General features: G+C 36.3%; 1 protein-coding gene across 3 annotated transcripts in view; it reads right to left on the minus strand.

Annotated features, from left to right (window-relative positions):
* Nucleotides 1-1,434: 1,434 nt before the first annotated feature.
* Nucleotides 1,435-25,527, minus strand: part of ACTR3 (actin related protein 3) — a 31,374-nt gene continuing 7,281 nt past the window's right edge. For all 3 annotated transcript variants that reach the window (XM_074873699.1, XM_074873701.1, XM_074873700.1), the window contains exons 2-12: nucleotides 16,642-16,697; nucleotides 12,298-12,422; nucleotides 11,646-11,756; nucleotides 10,009-10,104; nucleotides 9,347-9,454; nucleotides 7,101-7,244; nucleotides 6,229-6,402; nucleotides 5,356-5,448; nucleotides 4,761-4,886; nucleotides 2,749-2,832; nucleotides 1,435-2,339 (exon numbers count right to left, since the gene is read on the minus strand). In XM_074873699.1, coding sequence (XP_074729800.1) covers nucleotides 2,244-2,339; nucleotides 2,749-2,832; nucleotides 4,761-4,886; nucleotides 5,356-5,448; nucleotides 6,229-6,402; nucleotides 7,101-7,244; nucleotides 9,347-9,454; nucleotides 10,009-10,104; nucleotides 11,646-11,756; nucleotides 12,298-12,422; nucleotides 16,642-16,697 — 1,213 coding nt within the window. In that variant the 3' untranslated portion in view covers nucleotides 1,435-2,243. The remainder of the gene's footprint in view (nucleotides 2,340-2,748; nucleotides 2,833-4,760; nucleotides 4,887-5,355; nucleotides 5,449-6,228; nucleotides 6,403-7,100; nucleotides 7,245-9,346; nucleotides 9,455-10,008; nucleotides 10,105-11,645; nucleotides 11,757-12,297; nucleotides 12,423-16,641; nucleotides 16,698-25,527) is intronic.

Genomic DNA, 25,527 nt, shown 5'->3' on the forward strand with positions numbered 1-25,527 from the left:
CACTCGCTCAGCACCTACAGCCCAGCTCCCATCCCCTGGGCACCCTCTGCACCTCAACTGAATTCTGCTGGGGCCTTCTCACTGCCTGCCTCGGCTCCTCCAAGATGCAGCAAGAGGCCTGAACATGACAGCAAAAGGAAATGGGGGAAAAACACATCTGATTTGGGTTCCAACAGACCCCCAGACCAGAGCTATGGTCACATCTAGGGCTAGCTGCAGCACAACCTTCAGCTAATAAACACCAGGCCTGTCCTTCAGCTCAGAGTGCATCGCCAGACCTATACATTTTGTACAGCTTTGCACATAATCCTAGAGATCTACACATAGCTGTGTGTGACAGGAACCGGTATTCACTCCTTTTCTTTACACTTCCTCACCATGCTATGTATCTATGTATCAGGAATTTTTGAGTTTTTCAAGTGAATTTTTAAGACTCTTACTTTCTAGAGGGGAAAACCCACCAACCTTGCCTTATCTTCAGGTCACTGCAGTGTATCAAGAAATCCAGCCACTAGAGCATGATACAGTTGCAGAACCAGAGGACTGTTAGAAAAGCACAGCTTAAATTAACTTCTTTATTTTACATATATTTGCCTATTGGTCTTTCTCACCACATGAATCAGTCAGCAGTTATGACTTGAAAAGTCACTATTTGAAAAATTCTAAAAAACTGATAGGAAGATGTTAATAATATAGTTTTGTAATACAATTATTTAACATTTTCTTGTTTGCACCAAGGTTCTATTCAATTCCAGCATGTGAAGTTTTATAATGCTTGCTGTAAAAATACTTTCCTATATTCATCCTTGTTTTGGAGTCTCATTTATCATGCTCTGAAGCAACGAGAAGCTTTGGCAATTGATAAACTTCTCTGACAAAAATATCTGAGGCATCTTTACAGCTCAGAAGAAACCAAGAGATCTCCCTCTTGTGGTCTTCTACATAAACAACCTTAACTACACTTGTGAGTTCAGAAGTGTCTAAAGGAGAGTTTTCTTTCATCAAATATTTAACAGAAATTGTAAGCAATGCCATTCAACATATGAAGCAATCTTCCTAGAAAGAATGAGAAAGAGATTGTTTTCACTTTATTTTTATCTACATGGTATTTTCTTGCAGAAAAACCACAGAGATTTAAAACGCAGTGCTGTCTCCTGTATACCACCACTTGAAAGAAAGTGGGGGGAAAAAGGTTACAGAACAAAGTAGATGAACAAACCCAACAATGGAGGAGATGTTAGGTTTATATAGGTAAGTGCTATCTAGATGAACATATAAACTGCAGTTCTAAAATGCTCACACTTCAGTTTACACAATGCACATAATCATCTCTACCTTACAGACCAATCTTACTCTTCAAAAACCACAGCGGATATGTAGGAACCCATGCTCACAGCTTCCCATGTAATGAGATTAACAAGTCTGACACAAACATAAAAAGAAATTTTGTGCCTTTATTGGAATGGTGTTAGGCTTTAAATACACCAATTTTGATAACCTGATTATTTGGTTTAATTAGAAATGACACTACAGAACTGCAATACTGGTCCAACAGTCTTGTCTTTACTTTTTTTTTTTTTAAGCAAGAGATAGTATGAAAATGCACCAAGTAATCAGAAAGCACTAGCAGGCATCGGTTAATCCAAGATAACAGCTTCCTAGTTCCAAAAGCACTCGCATTGTATGGAACCCAGGATTTAGACTGGTCATGATTTGCAAGAACTAGTTGCATGAGTCATGACTTTTTTTTTTTTTAATTTACTTTCAAGTTGGTCACTGGTAAATTTTTTTCCTCAAATATTACAGTTTCTTTAATTCATATTTTTCCTCAAAGTATAAAAAAGTATGAAATATAAACAAGCTCCTGCATTGCACCCATGAAAGGGGACAACGGAAGCATTAGAGAGCTGACTATCTACACACCATCAAATCCCATCAAATCTTGGATAATTCATTAATATACAAAATATCAGGGCACGGAAAGAACTAAAATCCACTTTTTTGTTTTGTTACGCACAAGTTCAAATAATCAATCTAAAGAAAAAACGTGATCATTTTGGCTTTCCACTACATCCGCATGTTGAGACACTTATTAAAATAATCCTGCTTAATTGTGTTTGGTCTTTTTCTTATTGTCAAGTCATGTTTGTTATCTTAATACCAGCCATCAGACAAACAAGTAATCAGAAAGACTCCTCCTCCTCCTCCCCACCTCCCTGTCCCTGACCCCTCCGAGGTCAGCTTTAAGACATGACTCCAAACACAGGGTTGTGACGACAGATGCTAGGACCAATCTCTTCATAATCTTTTTTGGTATGGCATACTTGATAGAATTCAGGCTGTAAAGGGAAGGAAAAAAAAAAAGTTAGTCAATGGTACATACACCTCATTTTAACAATATTAACATTTATGTAGCAAATGGAAAAAAATAAATACAGATAACCTGAAAGTCCTGAAATTAATATGACATCATGCACGGCTAAACACCAATGCAAGTAATGTATTTTGCCACAAAACTAAAATGCCCTATTTAACAACTCTCACAAGGCTGTAATTCAGCTTTCATTTGCTCTTTCAAATCTTTTAAGTCTAATGCAAAAACTTCAAAGGGGGTGGGGAGGGTATATTTGCTACCTGAGGCCTATCAGAAATCCCCCAACCGCATTTAATATAAAGTGAAGGAGAGATGAGGAGTCCAAAAGCATAGCCAGAATGACTAAAACATGGTCATCTTTATAGCTAACTTACTGTGGAAGCCAGCATTGATCCTCCAAACCAAACAGCGTATCTTTGCATATGGTGTGTAATGACTTGTACATCAATGGGCTTAGGCTATAAAAGGAAAAAAAGGAATACATTAGAAGTCACTTTTGCTAGTAAAACTTGTATCTTTTTTAAACGGAGTGTGCATTCCAAGCTTACTTTTCACAAATTAGTATTTTCTTAAATGCTGGGTATGCAAATTTACAATTATAGCATCAGATTTTCTCTTGTACAATTCAGACTAAGAAATAGCTCTTGCTTATAACTAGCCAGTTACCTACTTTATCAGACATTAAGAGATACCTGCATTCACACCAATTTTCCTCCCAAGAACTCTGCTACAGTGTTCCTCTCCAATTATCCACGTTCTATCTTCTGATGAATTTCTCGAGGGACTGTTTATTTATGCAGCTGTAAGAATAGCTCCATACTACTTAGCCCTTTCAAAAAAAAGCTAATTTTTAAGTTTCAGGTCATTATTTTAACAAAGCATTAGTTGCAGATTGAAAGTTTATCTAGGACCAATACCAGAGTCATGCTTTTCAAAACTACAACACTCATTCTAGTTAGCTCCTTTCCCTCCATATCCATACAAGCCTTCACTCCTTACTTGTGCTTATCAAAGCTGGCAATATACATAACAGTTTTAGAAAGCACCAATTTGTTTGTTCCAGTACAACCTGCTGAAATCTGAACAATGTGAAACAGTATCTAAAAATGTAATTTGTAATTACATTTGCAAAATTCAAGTCTGTGATTACTTGCAATCTGTAGTACTCTGAAGGAGGAAGAATCACTGACATTTCCTTACTCATCTCCTGTTTCCTTACTAAGTGGTAAAAGTCTAGTAAGGAGAGATGAGAATAAACTAGGTTACTTCAACCAGAGAACTGTATATAACTGAAGTTTCAGAGTTGTCTACACAGCATATTATGAAGCTATGCTGGGGGTTTTAAGGATTGCTTGAGCTCATCCAGCTAGATTAGTACTAAAAAATAAATAAGGAAAAAATCACTTCAGTTTTGCCTTAAAAAGGAAAAAACAGAATAATTTTTCTCCCTGCTGCTTTTATGTATGCAGAGTCAATAGAAAAAATGCAAAAGTTAGATCAGAAGTCAAAAGTGGAAAGAACATAAATTAAGGATCATGCAATTTACTGAAAACATGAAGTCATTTCATAGGATCACAGAATAATTCAGGTGGGAAGGGACCTCAGAATGTCTCTAGTTCAGCCTCCTGCTCAAAGCAGAGTCAGCTACAAGGCCAGAAGAAGTTATTCAGAGTTTTATCCAGTTGCATCTCAAAAACCTCCAAGGATGGAGACTGCACAACCTCTCTGGGCAGCCTGTTCCAATACCTGTTTATCCCCACAATGAAAAAGTTTTTCCTTTTATCCAAGCTGAACCTCTTTTGTTTCAATTTATGTCTGTTGTCTCTAATGCGCCCACCACTCAGCACTGCAAAGGGCCTAATCCCACTTTCTCAATAATCTTCCCACGTATACCGAAGGGCTGCTCTTAGGACTCCCAAAGCCTTCTCTCTAAAGAAGTCAGTTCCCTCAGCTTTTCTTCACAGGACAAATGCTGCAGTCCTCTGACTCTGTCTCTCTGAGGACGATGATTTGCAATTAATCAATAATCACTAAGGACAAAAAAAAGCTGGGGAGTGACCAACTGATTTTATGTAACAGGCATAAGTCCCATCCTTTCATTAGGTAAGACTGATTCAGTTCAATAATAAGGGATGGGCAGCACAAATGTATACCTGGGGAAATAGTACTGTAGCTTCTTCCTACAGTGAAAGGATTATAGAAACATTTTCCAATACCAGTCTAAAATTCTCTACAATAGAGAAGCTTTTCAGAGATCCGTATAAGAACTTTAAATGAAAATAAAGACATTTCAACAAAAAAGAACATCATCGCAGTATGTTACTTTCACATATCCCAGGTAACAAGGGAAAGACACTTGTTAAATGCATTAGCTGCAAGAACTAACCTTCAGTCTGCCACCACTAAGTTCTTCACTAAGTTTCAGTCTGGCATCAACAGTCCTTTTCAAGTCTCGCTGTAAACGGCGACCAAAGTCCCTGAACATGGTTGAGCCTCCAGAGAGGACAATATTCTGTTTTGAGTAACAAAAATTATTAACCACTTCTGAAAATGTGAGTCTCCAACTTCATCCAGTTCTTAAAATTCCAAATATCTAGGCACAGTTTTTAAAACTACAGTCAGCAGGTGTGCTTTTACTTTAAGTTTTAATTTATCTAACAATTAAGCATGACAGAATATGAATTTACAAAGAGATTGTCACATTAAAATTGGCTGTGCTTTAAAATCTATTTATATCTTAGCACATCTCACTTCTTCCGCTCAGATTTGTGTTTCCCTTATTTCTTTTTCTATGAAATAAAAGTTTGAGTAATGAAATGTCACATTCTGATAAAGGGTAAGTGAATAACATAAAGCCTTCTGCATATTGCACTCATCTCTAGAAAAATGGTTGATTTCAGGTTTGATTTTTTTGTTGGTTTTCAATATAAAGCACAATCCTTCTAAAACAAGTATTTAAAAAATTCGTTGTAACTACTGACCTTATACAGAGGACGTCTAACATCAATGGGACAATTCTGAATAACTTCATCTACTACTTCTGAGATTGGTTGCGTAAAGTCAGGATTAGCAAACTACAATCAAGAATAAAATTAAGACAAGTCAATATGTAGGACCACATATTGCACAGGAAAGGGGGTAAAGAGAAAAAGACAAGAGAAAGAACCATCCTATTATACTAGAGATGTCATGAAAACTATTAATGGAAATAGTTACATTAGCTATTTTTGCTGCCATTTATAAAAGGCTTGAAAGAATAATAAACGTAAAGTATCTATTTTGCCAGCTATTCTCTTAGATAGTTTTTGTTAGCCATAACAGGTCAAAGAATACATGCCTTTCTCAGATGCTGAGCACCAGAGCAAAACAGTGTAACATGAAAAAAGCTGCAACAGGAAGAAGTAGAGGGATTTGAGGGGGGGGGGGGGGGGCTGGTAGAAGGAAAGCTTTTTATTTTTCCCAACGCTGGAAGAGAGACTGACAGTATAAAGGCAAGATGGCAGAATATTTAGAAATTTGACTTTTCAACAGACAGGTAAGAAAACAGGATACAATGTGGTGAGACCTGGAAATTCTATTTAAAATTTCAAGAAAAAAATATGGGGTTAGCAATCCCTTTACTTTAAAAATTTCAAATACAGTGCTTTGTTTAGGTATCAGCCTGAATTTGTATAAGGATTACTAGCAATCAAGAATCAAAACCACACTGACTTACAATAGCTGGCATCCATTTACAAATAAGGAGAAACACAAGTTAGGATAACCACTTCTTTACAAGTTTGCAAAAACTATTTATATGCCATCATCTAAAATGCACCTAAAACAAAAAGTGTAGACAATTCAAATCAGCTTACCTCAGGATGGAAGAAAATCTCTGGTCCCAGGAATCTCTCATAGCCAACATCAATAGTAAATTCTTTCTTTGAGATAGCATTAATTCCAGTATACTGTTTAATCCACTTTGTACCATCTGTGTCATACTTGTTGAATTCTTTTACTAAGTCAGGGCAAACATAACTAAAGCGTTCCTGAAAATTGAATATGTACAGTTAGAAGTATCTTAAGTACAGCAGAGAAAATGGTATGAACTTTAAAAAAAGTGTCAATTTAAACTTTTAAGAGTTTTAAAATGGCAGATACAGAATAGGCCTCAAAAACGGCCGAACTGACATTTACTGTATACAGTTAGATAATGGCTCTGCTACTACAAATCATTTCTGTGTGGCACTGAAAGCAGCACATCTTGCTGAGCTAAATTACTTTTCTTCTATTTTTCCTCTAAACTTCTACGATGGCAAGAAATGAGTTCTAAAGTATATTGAAGAATTGCCATAGAAACAAGGTTTAAGTGTACTTGAAGCTGAATGTCTTTCAGAATAGCTTAATACTACAAAAAAGAACCTATCAACATTCATAAAGAATAAAAGAGTAATTACAGCTCTTTGCATTACACATCCCACCTAGAACATTTCCTACTGAATATTACAATAATAAAAATAATAAGGCAGGGGAGGAAAAAGGGGAGACTACAAGTGAAGGGTGAAATTCTAGGACAAACTGTGTATCTTAAGGTATTTCAGGTTATATTATTTAGACATTTTGTATTATTTAGAAACAGAGCACCATTACTTGGAAGGACAATGATTTTAAGAGATTATTGTATTTTAAAAAATAGATATCAGGCTCTGTTCTAAAAGAACCTTAATGTCTGCAATGTTCACATTACCTTCACTGCTTTAGCTGTTTCCAAGGATTGTTCAGGAGGAATTCCTACTTCTCGCTCCCTCAGCAACTGCTGAATGAAGTATGTTATATCTCGCCCAGCAATTGGAATGTGTTTGATACAGCTGCCAATCACGTATCCTTCAGCCTGTAAATAAAATTAATTGGGAGAAAGATACTGACAAGAACTCCTTTCAACAAAACTTAGGAGGGAGAGAGAAAGACATGGAGTCTAAACTCCTATTCACTACCTCTGACTGTGAGATTGAAGCCCTTTAAAACTGGCTCATTTAATTACCAGAAATCCAATTCTTCAGTAGGCTTATTTTACTTGTTAAAGTGCTTCACTTTGCATTGGTTCATAATTCTTACAAGGTTAGGAGGAACAGAAAGGTCACTAGTACATAAGGCAGACAAATAGCTATACTCACTATTCCTTGGCCTTTATTTTCTCTTCAAAATGAGGTTACTCTTACCAAAAAGGTCAAGGAACCTTGTATGGTGAAATATTATTTTAGAATAAATGATGTGGCTCTGCAGTCACAGCCACTGATGTAAGACGTTACAATCCACATGAACCAAAATTAAATTTCTGAAAGCAGGGAGAAAATGCATCATTTCAGCACATTAATTGAGACTGCTTAGAACATCAGACTGGCCCATACTCATCCATCAGTCTACCCTTGTAAGTCACACTCATCTTGGCGGCCACTATTGAGGCATTAAAAATATCTGGTCTAAATGCAGAAACAGAAAGTGTTCAAAGACTGGCCTTCAAGCTCAGCAGACCTGCTACATCCAAGCAAATGAATCCAGATATCACACTAATTTTAAATGCTTAAAATTTCCTATATAGACCTTACATTCATATAAGAAGTTCTAAGATATAAAATATTGAAGTCATTAAAAATGTACCGCTATTGTTAGCTTCACTACAGAGATAAGTGTTTGTTAATTCCTCTTTTTGTATTATAAGTAGTATACTATTGCTGTCAATTTGTTCAACATGTTTAAAAATTCCAGAAATTAAGCAAATGTCACTCTACAAAGGAGCTTAATGCTCCAAGTGGTATAGGATACCGATATCAGGTACCCACAATTCAGGAAAAGTTCAACTGTCTTAAACAGCAATTTGAACTACTAAGTACATTTTTTAAAAAAGTTTACCTATAGAAGGTTTGAGATACCAACTGTCTCCTACGTCCTATTAAAAATATGCCATCTGGAATGAACAGTCTGAACAAAGATTTAGCAACTATATTCTGCCAAGATTAATAAGAAATTGCTACATCACAGCATGTATTTATGACCACCAATGCTACTCTTTGGTATAACAGATCATTTTTTTAAAATTGAGGTTACTGTGGTATGATAAAGCTTTGTATAATCTTAAAAATTGCAACCTAACTTCATTTTGAAAAGAAAAACGCATCTGGTGTGTAGACATGCATTTAACTTCCCAAGGAAAGATGGGCAGAAAGACATATCACCAGCCACTTGAAATAAAGAACACTATTAAATATTCCAATTATAAAATTTCAAATATGTAGCTTTGTAAAAGGAAATATATACCTACAGCAAAAACAGTAATCTGACAGTTAAGAAACTGCAGCTGCAAATGTTAATTATTTAATAAATCATCATATGATCATACTAGCTTTTGCTTTTGGCAGCTTGATATACTGGAACAGATAATCAACATAAATTAACGTTAGGGGCTTTTTTTTTCCTCCAGGTAGAAACTTTTTTCTTTTTGCTTGTATTGCTGACACACGATAACATACAAACACTGGTCAACAGATGAAGAAAAATTGTAAACCATACCACATCTGCCCTCAAACATTTTGTATTGTTTCTATTTTATACATGAATTGACTGAATTAAACAAAAAAGTTTACAATAGTCAGTCAAAAAAATTTGGAAAGAGTGTATTGACTCTTACCAGCAAAGAAAACTGGAAATATGATAAAGCAACACAATTTCATTGGCCATTTAGCATGGCCTTGGCAAATCACCTTTTAGGGTAAGTCTCTGAAAGACACTATGCCCTGACAAACTCAGGGTGCAGAGAAGTTTAAGAGTTTCTGCACTATAAAATAAACAAAAACGTACACCCACAACCCTGGAAGTTATCTGACATTTTTGAAGACTCCTACTATACTTCAGTTTGTGTAGGTGTAAACTTCAGAGAAGGTACAGGACAAACTGTTCTCCAGTTAAATTGTTTCTATAGTTTTGATGTATACTTACCACAGGAATAACATGAGTGACACCATCACCACTGTCTATAACTGTGCCAGTCAGTGTTCGTTCTCCTACTTGTCTTGACGTCCAAGATGCAGCTAAGGCAAGGACAGCCTTGTAAAAGTACACACACAAGAACCAAATCTTAATAAAAGCACTGCATTGCAGACCCCACCTTCCACTACCCCTCCCAATAATACCCGGACTAACACCCTCATGGTAATTTACAGCATGGAAACTGATTTAGTAATATTATGTATTTTGTAAGCTGTTGTGTACACAAAGCAGCTGCCTAAAGGTAGTTTTTGATTCCTGCCTGATTTTTTTTAGTCATATTCAAACATCTTTTTTGCTACTTCATACTGAGAGGGATTCAATTCTTAGCCTAATACCATTATTATGATGTGGTGTGTTGGGGTTTTTTTAATTTATGATGCAACAGATACTATACTCTAATACTTAGAGGCCACCTTCTATGTAGGTAACAAAGGAACAGTATGTAGCTAACAGACCACAGAATCAATGCGTATCAAACATATAGCGGTGAAACTGCTAACCAAAAGTACATAAAAGTATTCCAAACACCACTCATACAGTTCTCACAGCAAAATTAGTTTTAGTTCAAGGAGAAACATTGTAGGTCTAATTTTCAACAGCCCTGCCCTTACCTGAACAGCAATATATAGCCCTGGAACATTGAAAGACTCAAACATGATTTCAGCAGTATATTCTCTATTTTCTGGAGTATTTAATGGAGGCTCAGTCTGTGAGACAAAACAAACAAGTTTTACTTACGTTCAAATTAAACACTTGACTTAAAAAAAATTACCAAATCCTACGTTTTGAAAGATGAGTCACTCAACAATAGCATGTAAAAAGTGTGCAAAAGGTGCTTTTAAAGGCAAGTGGTGCAATTAAGAACATCTAGGAACTCCTCTGACAATAACAATTTATGCAAACTGCATTGCAAAAACATGATGATTTGAGTGAAAACAGAAAAACAGAACTGCAATAAAAACATTATAGTAATTACTGCTTAAGAATGTATATTGAAGGCCCCCTTTGTGAGTTGGTTAGCTCATTACAACTTTTGATTTCACTTGAAAGAATCAAGGACTATCAATCTAAATGTGTCAAAGGATGCAGTTTAGCACATTTGAAGAATGACAATTAATTTTAAAATTTCTCAGTGATTCATTACAGAAAAAAAGCTGTTTTTCTTCAGAAGGCAATCACTATAAAACAAGTTGATATGATCAGCTGTAGAAATGTACTCAACTGAGAGAAGCTAGCAACAACATAAAATACACTATGATAGTATGCTGTAATTTTCATTAAAATACCAAACATACTTAATATTAAGCCTCTCCTCTGAAAAAGGATTTTTAATAGTGCTAAAGAATACTTGAGAAGAAAAAAAAAATAATAATCACTCTTCCATTGTATCAACTATGTAATAGGAGGGTAAAAAGAGGAGGGAGACAGACTCTTCACAAAAGTGATAGGACAAGGGGCCATGGAGACAAACTGCAACGTGGAAAATCCTAAGTAGGTATAAGGAGAAAAAAAGGTAACATGAGGGTGGTCAAATATTGGAAAAGGGGCCCAGAGTTGTTACGGAATCTTGATCCCTGCAGATATTCAAAGCTTAGCTGGACACAGCCTTGAGTAACTGGACGTAGTTAGACCTGCTTCGAGAACATGGTTGCATTAGATGTTCTTTAACAAGTACGGCCAACACCTCTAATTCTAATCTTGCTCTATAAACATCACACTAAAACAAATTGCCTATTTCAATAGCGTTAAATAAAATACTAAGCAATAACAGAACAACTTTGACCTTAATTCATATCTAATCTGCTCAAATATGACAATCAGTCCTTCTAATTTCACAAACAAAAAAAAAAAAAATCATCACTCTCTAGACACATCAACCAGGTGGCAGCATTGTAAAAACAAAATAACTGCAATCATGCAAAGACAAAACATACAAGTACTTTTTTTGCCTCAAAAATTTAAACTTGGTCATTGAATTCAGTGGATAAGTAATAGAAAAAAAGTGATGAAGCAGATGCAATTTGGAGGGAAATGAAAAGATAATAGAAAAAAGGTTGCAGTTCAGACATCTGACATCTTCAGAAAATTAAAGAACCTGGATGGGATAAGCCAGGTCAGAAAAGTTCCAGGTAATTTATATTTAGTTTTCAAAACAAGCATATTGATATTTAAGAATTGTTACATAAATCAGCACAAACATTCTTACTAGTCATATGCAATTTCATAAGAGGTACATAACTTTACCTACCAAAAGAAAATAATGATCCTCAGGTTCTGCCCTTAGATACTTAAAGATTACTTGCTCCATAAACCTCTCCATCAAGTCCCAGTCTTCAACTATACCATGGCGGATGGGCCACTGTTCCAGAAGAATACCAAAATTTAGTTGGAAACAAAAGAAAAAAAGTGTTTTCAACTGTAGTAAAAGCATACAATCTACATACATGAGAAATCTTGCATTAGGTTTTCTCTATTCCAACCTGACACCTATTCAAAATTCAGTTTCCAACCTCAAATAGCAGAGACAATACACTGTGCTTTTCTCAGTACAACAGAATGGTGGCACTAAGATAAACCAAAGGTTCCCCCAGTCCAGTATCCTGGCTGACGTTGCTGACAGAAGATGCCAAGAACATGAAAGAATGTGATATTTCCACTTAACACTCTCCCAGTCTCCTTTCACTTCAAAAGAAATACATATTCATGTACTGTTTTGCAAATTCCCACAGGCTCCTAGAGGTCAACAAAACTAATACCAAACCTTATTCTCCATTAAAACGGAGTTAATAAGAAAGTAAGATTAAAAATTAACCAAAAAACATTCTTAAGAAGCTATTTACTGTATAGCTGATGCTTTCTAAAGAGTATTGGAAAATTTCTTTAAATGTTTCCCTTAATACCTTGGTTGCATAAGTTGGTTTTTCTATTGCTTCATCCCCGATAAAGAAGTCTAAATCATCAACACCTTTCAAAACCCTCCTTTGTGCTTGATCGACCACTTTTGCTGATTCTTTGATAGCAATACCTTTAAGAGAGAACACAAACAGTATTGTACATCATATATCCTGCACTAACAAAAGCAAATACCAACATTCAAAGATAGGAACACACTGTAATTGTATTCACCCTCTGTTTCAGGCATAAGCACAGAAAAGCTACATAGAACACAGACAATTTGAATTCTAATTATAAATCCTAATTATGTTTACATATAAAGTAACACAATACAGACCTAAATACAGATTTAGGTGTTAGACATTCAACATGCAGTCAGGTAGATAAAATATAAAAAGAATCACTAAGATAGGGTATCCCTACAGATCTCATTTTATTCAACAAGTGTGCTAATTTTCTGCAAATTCCACTAATAACAGTAATTAGAAAAAAGAACACAGTCATAGAAGTTGTATAAAGAGCAAGAAAGAAAACATGCTGCCATTATACAAATGGATGTTTTACTTCAATTGCACCAATTTGATTTCTGGACATACTATGAATGTGAGATATGGCACACAAAGGACTGAATAGTAACTAAATAAGCAAAACGCATGTACAAAAGAAGGCAGGAAGGAAGAAGTAGGAGAAAATGTAAAGCATACAGAAAAAGAAAAGTGGACAGAAGTAGTATTTTTAAAAGGACAGAAATTTGTATGGCCACATGATACACCTTTAGATGCTTTAAAACAGATTTTCACGAAGTGTATGTTTAATTTCTCCCTACTGCTATCTAATCATTAAGAATAGGATGGAGAATTTCATTTAAGAAAGACTGAATCTCTCCTTCAAGGAATAGCTGGCAAAACTTAAGAGCTTGTATCTTGACAATTTACTCCTTCCAGGATAATTACTCATCATAAATAAAGAAAAAGTTTTTATCAGAAGAATACTGGCTAAGGCTAAACACAGGATCCTGGAAAGATGGATCAGTGATTAGATATCACAGGAACACAGATGTTCCCTTTCCTCATCTTCTCTATCAGCCCCCTGGCTACCAGGGCTGCAGTGCCAGCAATACCTGCTATATTTTTTTCAAGTCTTACTAATTGCCTTTAAACAATCCTTTACAGAAATGAGGAAGTTCATGTATATAAGAAACATTAATATCAGCCTCAGTTATTCAAAAGGTCCTGATCCAAAAGCTCTTTCAAAGGCAGAATTATTTTGTTAATTCTCACCTTCAGTAAGAAGTTCTGTTTGCTTACAACTAAGATTAAAAAAAAGTTATGAAAACAGCTACTGCAAGCTCAAGCCCACTGGACGCAAGGCAGCACAGCTACAGAATTTGACAAACCAATAGCATGCCAGGGTAAAGCACCATCCTCCCTTTTCTTGCCATAAAAGAGCAACAAAAGCAAAAGCTGTGCAGACAGAGAAACTAAAAAGTTAAATGTTGTGAAAGCCTGAACAGGATAAGCCAGAAGGCATTATTTTGAGCTCTTCAGGAAGAAAACTGAATCATACTGTAACTTCTGTAGTAGCTTACAGAAGAGCAGAGAGGAAGCAGAAGGCTGGAGGAAGGCAAATAGCGCGGGGGGGGGGGGCGGGGGGAGTAAATAGGAAGTAGAAGCTAAAAGTCATGGGGAACGAGATGTCACAAGGCCAGTGTTTGCTGCAAGTGAAAAGAAGAATCTTGCCAAGTATTTTTCAGTTCATCATTACAGAGCTCACACATCTTGGGAACGTTTTCTGTCCAGATGTGTGTTAACTTCAAGAATTTTCAAGTAAAATACAATCGCTTGCCACAGGATTATAGAAACTTTCAAGTCAAAGTGGAAGTGGTTTCACCTTGTTACAAGCCTAAAACAAGATGGGAGCTTTCAATATTTTGCTGACCTTGAGGCTAGCCTCTTCAGCCCTGGTTTTGAAAGTCAGAAATGAGATGGAAATGACCTGAATCAAGAATCATATCCTGAAAATATAAACAGGAAAATAAATCTTGCTGCTGAAACCAGAACTAGGCTACTGGCACTGTCTGAAGATGGCCAGCACTCCAGTGGTATCTCAGAGCGTTTGCCTTTGGTTTGCTTGGCACAAGATTTTAGAGCTTTTAGAAAAAAGGGGACATACTTACATCACATCCATTTTTGTGCTTAACCACTACTCAAAGCCATTTTTTTTCTTTTAAAGGTAAAGAAAGTGCCATCTAACATGTAAACTATCATAGATAAACTGAAATAGATGACAAATCTTGAGAATTACTGGGTAATGGAAAGACCGTGACTTCTATTTTAACATGCAGCAGGAAAAGAGGATTAAGTGAATAAAAATCAAGCAAAATTAATGATCTGCTAAGATCTAAAAAGCAGCCAAGGAAGAAAGCAGTGAACCCAAAAAGTCGGCCCAATATATTCTCATTTACTTCACTTTTCAAGCAGGCATATATTGTCTCTACAGAAGCACAGTCAGAATTAAATCAAGATCGCAACATCACAAGATAAAAATTTGTTAAGAGCAGGAGTGAATAAGATAAGCAGCAAGTGAACAAGGCAGAAGGAATGCTGCTCGAACCTGTTTAACAGCCAACATTTTTTAGAGAATCAAATTGATAAAATGCAACCACCATTGCTGGAAGTCAAAGGAAAAACCAAACCATTTTTCTACTGGGGATACTATTAAGGAAATTAAAGACACCAAAGTGCTTTGAAAAGATCCACAGTTTTTTGTAACATTTTACTTTGAAACTAGGTACTGCTATGCTCTATTTTCATTTCTCTAATGTGGATTACACCAGTGCTATTTTATTTCATTTGAGGCAGAGGATTAATGCAAACTCATGCAGTTAGTGTAATTATCTAACTTGGATTACAGTAAAAATGAGAAAAATGCTTTTCATTAATAGAACTGCAGTCAAGGACCATTTCAGCTGTAGGAGCATCTAGACTAGAGTGCCTTTTTTTTTTTTAAATACAACACACTGTATCAAAAAGCTGTCAAAAAATCTCATTTCCCCCCTTTCTCTTCTACTTTAATAGCATCCCTGTTGTATAAATTTCTCTGCTTAATGATCTGACAGGTTATTTCATTCCCAGAATTTGTTTAAAGTGTCATGATAGCTCTTCTTTTTTGGAAGAAGAAAGTGATTTTAAAATCAAATAAGCCAAATCTGAAGATGCAGAAAAAGTATGTAAACTCTCTTTATCTTAACTTAAATAAAATAACCATTTGCCCATTAATTTAAAGAGTGCTATGAAGTTTAAAGAGGAATATAAGTTTTTTTCCACTAATTTGGTAACTTTAATGTTAAAACTATTTTTTGTGTGAAAAACAAAGTAGTAGAGCGTATTTTATATGTCACTGAGATAAACCAAATTAAGTTCATTTGGAAAACCAAACAAATTAAAAACTACATGTTAGAAGCTGATATAGAAGATACTGAAAGATTCTCTCACTTGTATGAAAACAGAACACATTAAGTGAATTAACCTTAGCTTTCCATGAAAATTGCTTTTTGAGGCACGTTTTCTAGAAAAATTAACATAGAGCCTGAACTACCAAGTTCTATTTTACAGTGACTGTGCTTAAGTATTATTAGTTCTAGCTCTTTTCCTGTTGCATTTACAAGGAAAACTTGGTGTGCTAATTATTCCTTTTCACCAGGATGTAATACGTGATTACTTTGGCACAGATGAACAACGTCAAAATGCCAAGTGGTGTAGGGGTTAAAAGGTGAAGCATTTCTAAAGGACGCTGACTGAGTTCCACTCTCTAGAGTACAGCCGTATCATTTCAAGTGGGAGAAATAGTTCAGAAGACAGGGAGTGAATAAACAAACAATTTTACATGGGGAAAAACACCAAAATGTTTTCTTGTTCTATTTGCAAAACATAGTGAATTAACATACCTGTAATACTGAAAAATACCTGGCAAGTATAACATTTTAAACCCTAAAGATATTAAACAATCCAATTTAAATTTTCTTTTTTTAGTTATAATCAACTAAAGTTTTACCTGATAAATCACTAACAGGGTAAGAACCTTCTAATAAGTAAATACAGCCAGGCTACTGAATTCTAATATCATTTCAATTCCCAACAAATTAACTTCACTTCAAATATTAGTATACTATTTTAATGAATGTATCTTTCTAAACTGAGCATTCATAGCAAAACAGAACAGAGACATGCTATCACTCAGTGTCATCACTCAGGTCTTCAAGGCACTCATTTTTAATTGCTTTTTTTACATAGCATGTTATAGACTCTAACTGTAACTTCAACATTCATACCCAAGTAACAAATACTTACATGAAGGAATAATGAACTGGGGTTCAGTATTACCGGCATATCCGAGCTTTGTATACCTATTGAAGCAAAAAAGGTTAGGTTATAATACTTAATACCACAAATACCAAAGATATCTTGTCTTTAAATGAATATACTTCTCTTCCCATATCAAAAAGGTCCACTGACTTTCCTTTAAAACAAATGAACAAAAAAACAAATCAAAAACTTCTCTTTTTTAAAAGGTAAAACAATGCACCCTAGCACAAATCAAGCATCTAACTTCTACTCTAGTAAAACTTTACTACAGAACAAAGTATGTAATTCAATTTATCAATGCTTACGAGTATAATTTAGAGTCGGACTAGTTCTTTCCTGCTCAGCAGTTAACATGTCTATAGAAATATTTTCATATAATAAGTGTTAGTGGTAGAAGTGGTTTTAAAACTGCTACCTATAGGGGAAAAAATTATCTTGCCCATGGACTGCCAGCCGGGCATGGGGCAGGGCTTGCAATCATTACTTCACAAGCATTTCCCAAGATGCTATCGTAGGTGGCAAGTACTGACAGATGATAATTACAGTGGCAGCAAAAGAAATTCCATGTAACAAATGAAAACAGCCCCAAAAATGTGTTTACTAAGACCAAGGAAAGCAAGAGGAAAAGAAGTACACACCTTCACCCACTCAATTTCCAGAATAATACATCATTTTCATTGTTACGATGTAAGAAAACTTAAGAAATTACCAATGTATTCATGAAAAATAGCTACAAAACTCACAATACCAAAACTATCCAGCTAGAAATGTTACAAAAGAATTAACACAGCATAGGCAAATTCTGAAACACACAGACCAAAAGGCACACTACATTCAAGAGTTACAGCCTACGCACAAGTTTTTAACAAACACAGTCATGACAAAGTTCTCATTTTCTTTATCCTGTCAGACAGCTGTACTAACTAAATTAGCACCATCAGCAAAAGCATTGAACACTATAGTAGCACCTCCACAATTTTCAGCACTCTGATGTCAACCTGGAAGATCTTAGGCGGTGTAAGGCAGTACTAACTGTAACAATCCAGAAATTTATGTCAATAACACAGCAAAATGCCTGGCAACAAACATAGTAAGAGGTTGGGTTTTACAGGCTAGAAGAGGAGTGCTGCTGCTGCAGTAGGTTTTGCTGCGATGCTACTGATGCAGCGGTTCACAACTTGCTCACGTGTCCGCTAACGCCTACACAATTTCGATCGCTGACATTAATTGTGCACATTAGTGCTGGGCCAAGAGAAACCTATCCTCCAAAGGAAGGCGTATTTCTCTGGAAATAACAAAGTGGCTAGAACAGGACCTCATGTAACACCAAAAATGCTTTGCAAAAAAGTATTTTTAAAGCCGTAAACCTGATCTTGTCTAACACATTGTAACAGTTGGGAGTAACCATGCAAAAAAACCCCAAAAAACCTTGACTTCTATTGATCCACAGAAATGTTTACTGAAAAAGCAAACTTCACAGGCAAAATAAGATAAATAATGAAAAAAGGAAACTAAATACCAGGAAAAAATTCATACCTCACAAAGAGATCATCATTATGCACTGTATGTGCCTGAACTCAGGACATACAACTCAGATTTTGCAGACTCATGTTACAAGTTTTTTTTAAGATTTTCTGCTGAAATACATAGTTCCTAAAAGAAATATCAAGAATTCCACAAAGTGATGCTTCTATAACCTGCCATGCAGAATAAAACTGTTCACTGTTATCTATAATTTTTTAAGAGGCTTTTAGCGCCACAAGAAAATTACTAAGAAAGCCAGCAAATACTGACTCGCTCCTTCTACCTTCCCCTGCAAATCAGGAACTGTGGCATGTAGATTTTAAAGCTAAATCTACAGAGGAACTTTGGAGCCCGAAGGCTACATAAACCTACAACTAGATCAGAAGTGCCTCAACTGGCAAAACAGTTAAAAAACTGTTTGATTACTAAACCCAGTATTTCAAAGAAAACAACAGCTAAACTGTTGCAGGTAAAGTGCTGCTTGTGGTGTGGGAGACCGCCCAGCACACACACACAGCCAGCCGACTGAAAGAAAAACAGCCAAATGAAAGATGCATTTTACATAAAAAGGCCGTATTCAGACATAAAATCAGCATATCTAAAAATACTATGGCCTACTCAGCAAGAAGTCTCCTGACTCATGAAAAAAAGGCACATTTTTAGGCTTCCAAAAAAGGAAAAAAAAAAAGAAGGGGGGGGCAACCCTCATGGATTCTGGTCTCAGAACATTAAAGCATTATATCAGCAAGTCTCCAGTGTAGTCTCCAACACAATGCTTCACATCGCTAATGCACCAAGACTCTCCCTTCTGCATCAGGAATGCCACCACCACTTGCCCATGGCTACCTCCCGCCCCGTGCTGGCAGGCCCAGCAGCCTTCCGCAGGGTTCATATGGGCTCCAGGCAGCAGCCAGGGACCACGGTAACACACTGATAAACAGTAAGCTTGATTTTCATAACTAAACCTATATAGAGATACTCTTGAGTTAAAATGGACTTTAAAAATGCAATAGTCCAGACAAAAAAAAAGATAGGTTACAAAAATGAATAAAAGTTGATAAAAAACTTCAGTTCTCCAAATGCACAATCTAACATCTTTTTTTAAAAAAATTTACATTTGCAAAGATTAGGCTTTATTCAGACTGATCAGATCTATTCTACGACTGCCACTTGAAGTAAATATTTATATTACATAGAAAAAAGGATACCGTGGGCAAGCTAGATTTTACAAGTATACAGTTTCCACAAGCAGTTCATACAGGGCAAAGTGTGCTGACTAACGTGTGATTCACAGGGGAATGAGGCACACCCTGTCTTCTTCAGAGCAGCAATCACTGCCACTACAGAAAAAAATCCTGATATTAAAGACATCATAAGGCAGTATCAATACTGGACCACAGTTTTCCAGTAAATCACAGCTTCTCTTCCTTACTATATAGAGCACTGAAGAGTGGCAGGAGGGACTTCCATGGAGACAGGCAGGCACATGTCATTTAATGAGACATGAACTCAGCTTTCCCACACTGAATTTGGGGCACTCAGCAGTAAGACAGCAAGGCACTGTACAGATGAGTATAAAAGTATAAGCAGATTCCTATTAAAATCTGTAACACCAAACTGACTTACAAAATCCCAGAGGTGAAAACCTGAATTCAACTTTGACCATTCAGATGTTTTCCTTTATTTCTCCACGTTCAGCTACCTGAAGTGTTTCTGTAGGCCTAGTAGCTCATTTAAAGTAGAAGAAAAAAAAATGTTGGATAATCATGACCTTCAGATTTACTTTGGAAAATACACTACAGAGTATCCAAAAGCAATCCACAAAGTCTCCATACATATATGTGTAGGTATATAGAGAACCATAAACATGCACACAACCCCCATACTATCTATTGATATACATATATAAGGTGTTGATATTCCCCAGTGACTTCCCTGAAACATCTTCTCCAAAAGGCAGTGCAGTCTCACACACCATCCTCTGGCCTACGCAGATATAATGATGTGACAAACAAAACATAATTTTTTTGTAAGGGACATTCATACCACAAACGGGGTAGGGGTAGCAACTGATGAAGGTCCCTTCTAAGTCAACTCTACTAATCCACATCTTAATTATCAGTGGAGAAATCTCTAGAATCCACCTCAAACTCACAGTCTGAAATCTTAAAGCAGCTCTATACTGATCTGCCCAAGAGATCTCTGGAAAAACAGCCAAAAGGCTCTCCACAATGTTCTCAACTGCACTAATGGGATTTCTTATGTGTGCTCTCTCACCTAGAATAGATGTTTCCGAGGCTATGACATAAAAGCAATGTCACTTGAAGGTTACTCACATATTAGTCATGCAGACAATTTTAAAGCCAAAAGGAAACAGCACTTAGGGTAAGAACTTCTAATGAGAATGTCATTAACAGAACCTCCGTCTGCAAACCACAAACTATGACCATGCACCTTTGCTCCACTTCTTTCCTGTCCACAACAAATGTCATGCTATATATATTCTCCCAAGTTACACACCCTAGTTCTACCACAACTGCAATTTTAACAAAAGGGTGAGGAATAGAGGGACAAGTGCTTCGTGAGCAACGCACTTGCTTAGCTGCTCAGAGAAGTACAACAGAAATGGGGTGTCCCGAGACAAGTTGTATCCTTGTCATTTTGCTGACAGCTCCACACAAAGACTCGAGTTAGCCAAGCACTATCAGGAAAGAGCACTAGAGGACAGATGTCACCTGATCTTCAACTTCTGTAGAGCAAATCCAGGTTACAGTCTACCCCTCAGCTACTTCTAACGACTCAGACTAAAAGCAATTTCATGCATAGCACACCTTTTCTTTAAATGCACACACAAACAAGATGTACCTCCAACACTGGCCCCACTGGAAAGATGCAATGCAACTTTAATAACAAACATACAGAAAAATAAACCGCCTTTCCGTGAGGAGGGAGGAGTAACAAGAGTGGGAGTGACAAACTTGAAACTCTCTGGAAAGAAGGTCAGGATTAGGCTGAAATCAAAATGATCTCCTTCTGATTTACCTTCAAGATGCATAAAGCTAGAAAAACAAATATATTTAGAAAGGTATTTTTTCAGAGGGCATTTTTTATTGGTTTTGTTCATCACATTGCTGTCTCTTCATGACTGTTCTGAATTAGTCCACCATCTGAGCCACAGCAATCTTTCTGTGCGAGCTCTTACCCAAAGTGCAACACATGCATTGCCCTGTATCTTACCTTGCAAGTGTAATGGGCTTCCCAAGTACAGTAACCTGTACAGCATACATGTTAGCTAGTGTGTTTAAGGCCTCAAATTCTGCCTTGGTGTATACCACAGTTTGTTCACCAAGCAAAGTCCCATACAGAACCCATCCAAGAGGTCATGCTGCAAGCAAGTCTAACATTCAATGATAGGATTAGGCTTTACACAAAGTTAAACTGCATTTATCCTCAGGCAGCGGGAGATCTGTACTCCATATCCTCTTCCATCCAAATGGGTTTAGAGCCAAAGAATTTATTTAACTGAGAAAAAGGCTGTATGGGGCCGTTTCTTTGGATCAACCAAGAGCAACGAGAAACTCCAGAAACAGACAGGGGCCTCAATTATGTGAAACAAAGAACAGTGAAGAATCTTATTGAAGCCTGTTGCTTTTGCACAGGAATCACCTTCATTAGCATGGTCTGCAAGCTATCTCACCATTTCAATCCAACCTCAGAACCTCGCTTCTGTCAAGGTACCACAGCAGTAAGTTGCCCATCTATACTACTTGAACACCAGCAAGGACCATTATAATATTTGTACATGAATCTGCTTGTTAAAATAAACTTTGTTTATGCAGATCTCCTCCATCATAGCTTGATACTTTGCTGCATTACAAATTTTACAGAGAAATAATTAAAATGATTGCCCAAAAAAGGACTTTAATATTTCAATTCATGATATTTCAAGCATTACTTATATCTTTAAATTAAAGTAAATAACATTATTATGAATGGCTCAAGATAAAAGATACAAACCCAAGAAAGGTTATGTTATGATTTCACAATTTCATAGTTTTACAGCAGGCCACTGTGTGAAGGCATGCAAGATAGTGCAGATGCAACTTAAGTTCGCTGAAGCATGTAATTTCTTTATTGCAGGTGTGCGTACAGCAGCAAAATAAATTGCTGGCTAAGTTACCTTAACTCTAGGAAAATTGTAATTAAGTGAGCAGGTTGTAGAAGGCTACAGAAAAGCTCAGAAAGTGGGGAGATTCTAAGGAGGACACACACACACGGCAGTATCTTCAAGAGGGCATGAAATTAGTCAAAAGGCAAAACCTCCAAGTTTTTAAACAGAATGGAAAGGGATTCTGGTCTTCAATACCCAAGCTTCTTACAGATGATCTGTCCATCAAAGACTTCAAAAAGGGCTTAATATCCTTTCCTGTTATAACATAGATACAGTGTTTTTACAGTCTGATGTCTTCAGATAACAAAACTGCTTTAAAAAGAACTGAAAAACTTCTGAAACACAGATGAGCCCTTACCCTTCATACATAGAGCCTCATGTTACTGAAAAGCCTGAACAAGCCTTTGTTTTTATTTGTTGCTTTTCTTCTACCATCCTTTTTGTACACCAGATGAGACTGAAAAGCCTAGGGAACATTCATTTTTCAAATCCCTGTAACGTGAAATAATGAGAAAATGATGATGAAAGAGTAAAGCCATCCTGCCCCTTTAAGAAAGGTCCCAGCTTTAGCATCAGGTGCAAACTGGTTAAGCAGCGAGCAGATCAGAAGTCCCTGAAGGAACTCATTATATTAGGAAAATGGGACTTGTATTAATAAATTAGTTTACTATCTCTTTTCAAATGTCCTTGATAAAACACAAGATAGTAAAAGAGTTTGAACTGAGTCATGCCTTTCATATTTTTATATCTTCAGCTAATATATATATTAGCTATTACTAATTTACATTTTTAAATAGCAACTGCTTCCGTCAAGTTTTAAAACACTTGTTGATCAAAAATGCTTTAAGTAATCAGTAGTGAAAGCCAAAGAACTAACTCTATAAATGGAAAAAGCATACAAGATTAGAATTGCTCTCAGGTGAACAATCTTGTTAAACTGTAGGTGAAACACATCAAAGGATGATAAAAGGGGATATTTCAAAGACATATGGGAACCCTAGACACCAAAGATATTACAAATCTGGCAGTCTGCAACCTTGGCCTTGGAATTAACTGCATCACTGTGTATCTGAAACTATTTTCTTACAATATTTCCCCCCAAAAATATCAGTCCACTCAAACACGAACTTTCACCCTGACAATAAGTACTTCTTCACCACGTACCGTAACTGTCACAGTAAAACAAACCATAAGCGAATTGGTGTGCAATTTAAAAAGCGATCTCAAAAGCAGCTTGAAAGAGAAATGCTTCTAACAAACATTTATTCCCCAAAGCGAGGGAAAAAAACCTCTAAAAAAGGCTAACATCTTTAAAAGCATCTATAATTTTGTGTAAAATATTTATCCAGTGCTACCTTTTATCAGCAGCTAGCTACATCTACTACTCAAAGCACAGACATGACTGTAATGCTCGAGAGTACAATCCAGCTAAACGGGTAGTGAAACACCACAGTCATGGCCACAAATAGCCAGAGCAGAACCCTCCAGCTGCGTGACTAAGGGGAACACAGAGGCGGCAGCAGCCTGTGTCACACAGCATTCAGAATAAATTCACATGCATCGTAATAAGATTCTGCAGGTGACAGTTTTTACACCAGACCGGAGAACAGAGAAAGCTACCACATTGTGCAGCTTCTAATTTTACTAACATCTGGATGGAGTAGAGGAAAAGCCACTTTCAAATTTCCTCTATGTTTACTTGCATCAAAACTTTAAAAAATATAAATAAACAACAGTATCGACAGTTTGACTCTGGAAAAGTTCTCTTCTCCTAAAAGTAAACAGGAAGATAAGATACACTTATTACCAGAAGACTCAAGCTTATGACTGAGTCATGAAAAAGTGCACTTGAAAACCAGCCCATATTTAAGTGTTTAAAACAAAATCCAATTCAGGCATTCTGATGATATTACCATCTCGATTTGTAATCCTAGCCCATTTTATTTATATTTGTAAAATCCATTTCAAATATTTATTGCTGACATGTACTTCAACACAGAAAATAAAGTTAGCTTTCCTTTGACTACATTTTCCTCAAAGTAAGAAGAGCAAACAGCTTTGGATATTATCTTTGTATAATGAAAGTAGTTTATGTTGGCAAAAGCAGAATGCTCTCTTTTTACTTACTGGTTCCTTTGAGACTCCTAGACTAATTCATTTTAACAAGTGGCTTAACAGTGCCTCTGTGTTACACCACACCCACACAATACTAACCTATGCTGCTAGGTTTTTTTAATAAAGTTATGTTTAATTTTTATGCAAGTTTTCTGAGCATTTTCCACAGCCTGACTACTCCATGTGATATTGCCAAATAATGAGGAGAGAATGCCCCAAAAGTTTGGAAGTCTGCATGACTAATTACTTAATAGTACAAATTACTTATTATAAGGGGGAAATTAACTTGGCAACTTTCTACATCATTTGCACAAAATAAGCTGAACATTGCACAGACATTTATCAGGAAGAAAAAAAACCCAAGATATTAACTAGACATGCTTTTCAACAGACAAAACAAGGAGGGATTAATTCAATTAACAAATACATAATTTCCAAGTAAACAAAATCTTGCACTTGAAGAAATGAAATAGGCAAAACCTGAGTATAGCCGATATAAACCTGACTTAACTTGGAAATTTTTCCAAACAAATGCAATACAGTAGCTAAAACTGTACAGTTATTCCACGTTAAAAAAGAAGTTGAGCATCTGTGCTTACTATTTGCACAATTTCAGCACCTGAGAGCTCCAGCTTTGAACCAATAGCTACTACGCCATCATCCCAATCACACCAATCTGAGCAGAGGGTAAGATGAAACCAAATAGACAGAGCAGGTACAGGAGCGAAGGCACTGCACTCACTGCAAGCACTGCAGGCAACTCTCAGCACGCTTCCAGTCTACCCAGTACACTGGTTACCACTTCAGCATTTCAGTAGGTAACCAAATGTTTTCCATCAAGAACAGGCTTGCATTAAAACACCAGTTTACATATTTATCATATTACACCATACTTCTAGTAAAAAATAGCTTCCAATTAGAAACATTTGTCTTGTAGAAAAAAGTGCTCCACTAAGCTGGGAACAAAATCGTACCACTGAATTTTATTTAATATAAAAAGCAGGTCTCATTTAATAATATTACAGAGATTCTGAAGTCTGACTGCATATATGCAAGCAGTC

The sequence above is a fragment of the Strix uralensis genome, chromosome 6 (assembly GCF_047716275.1).
Source record: "Strix uralensis isolate ZFMK-TIS-50842 chromosome 6, bStrUra1, whole genome shotgun sequence".
Taxonomy (NCBI): domain Eukaryota; kingdom Metazoa; phylum Chordata; class Aves; order Strigiformes; family Strigidae; genus Strix; species Strix uralensis.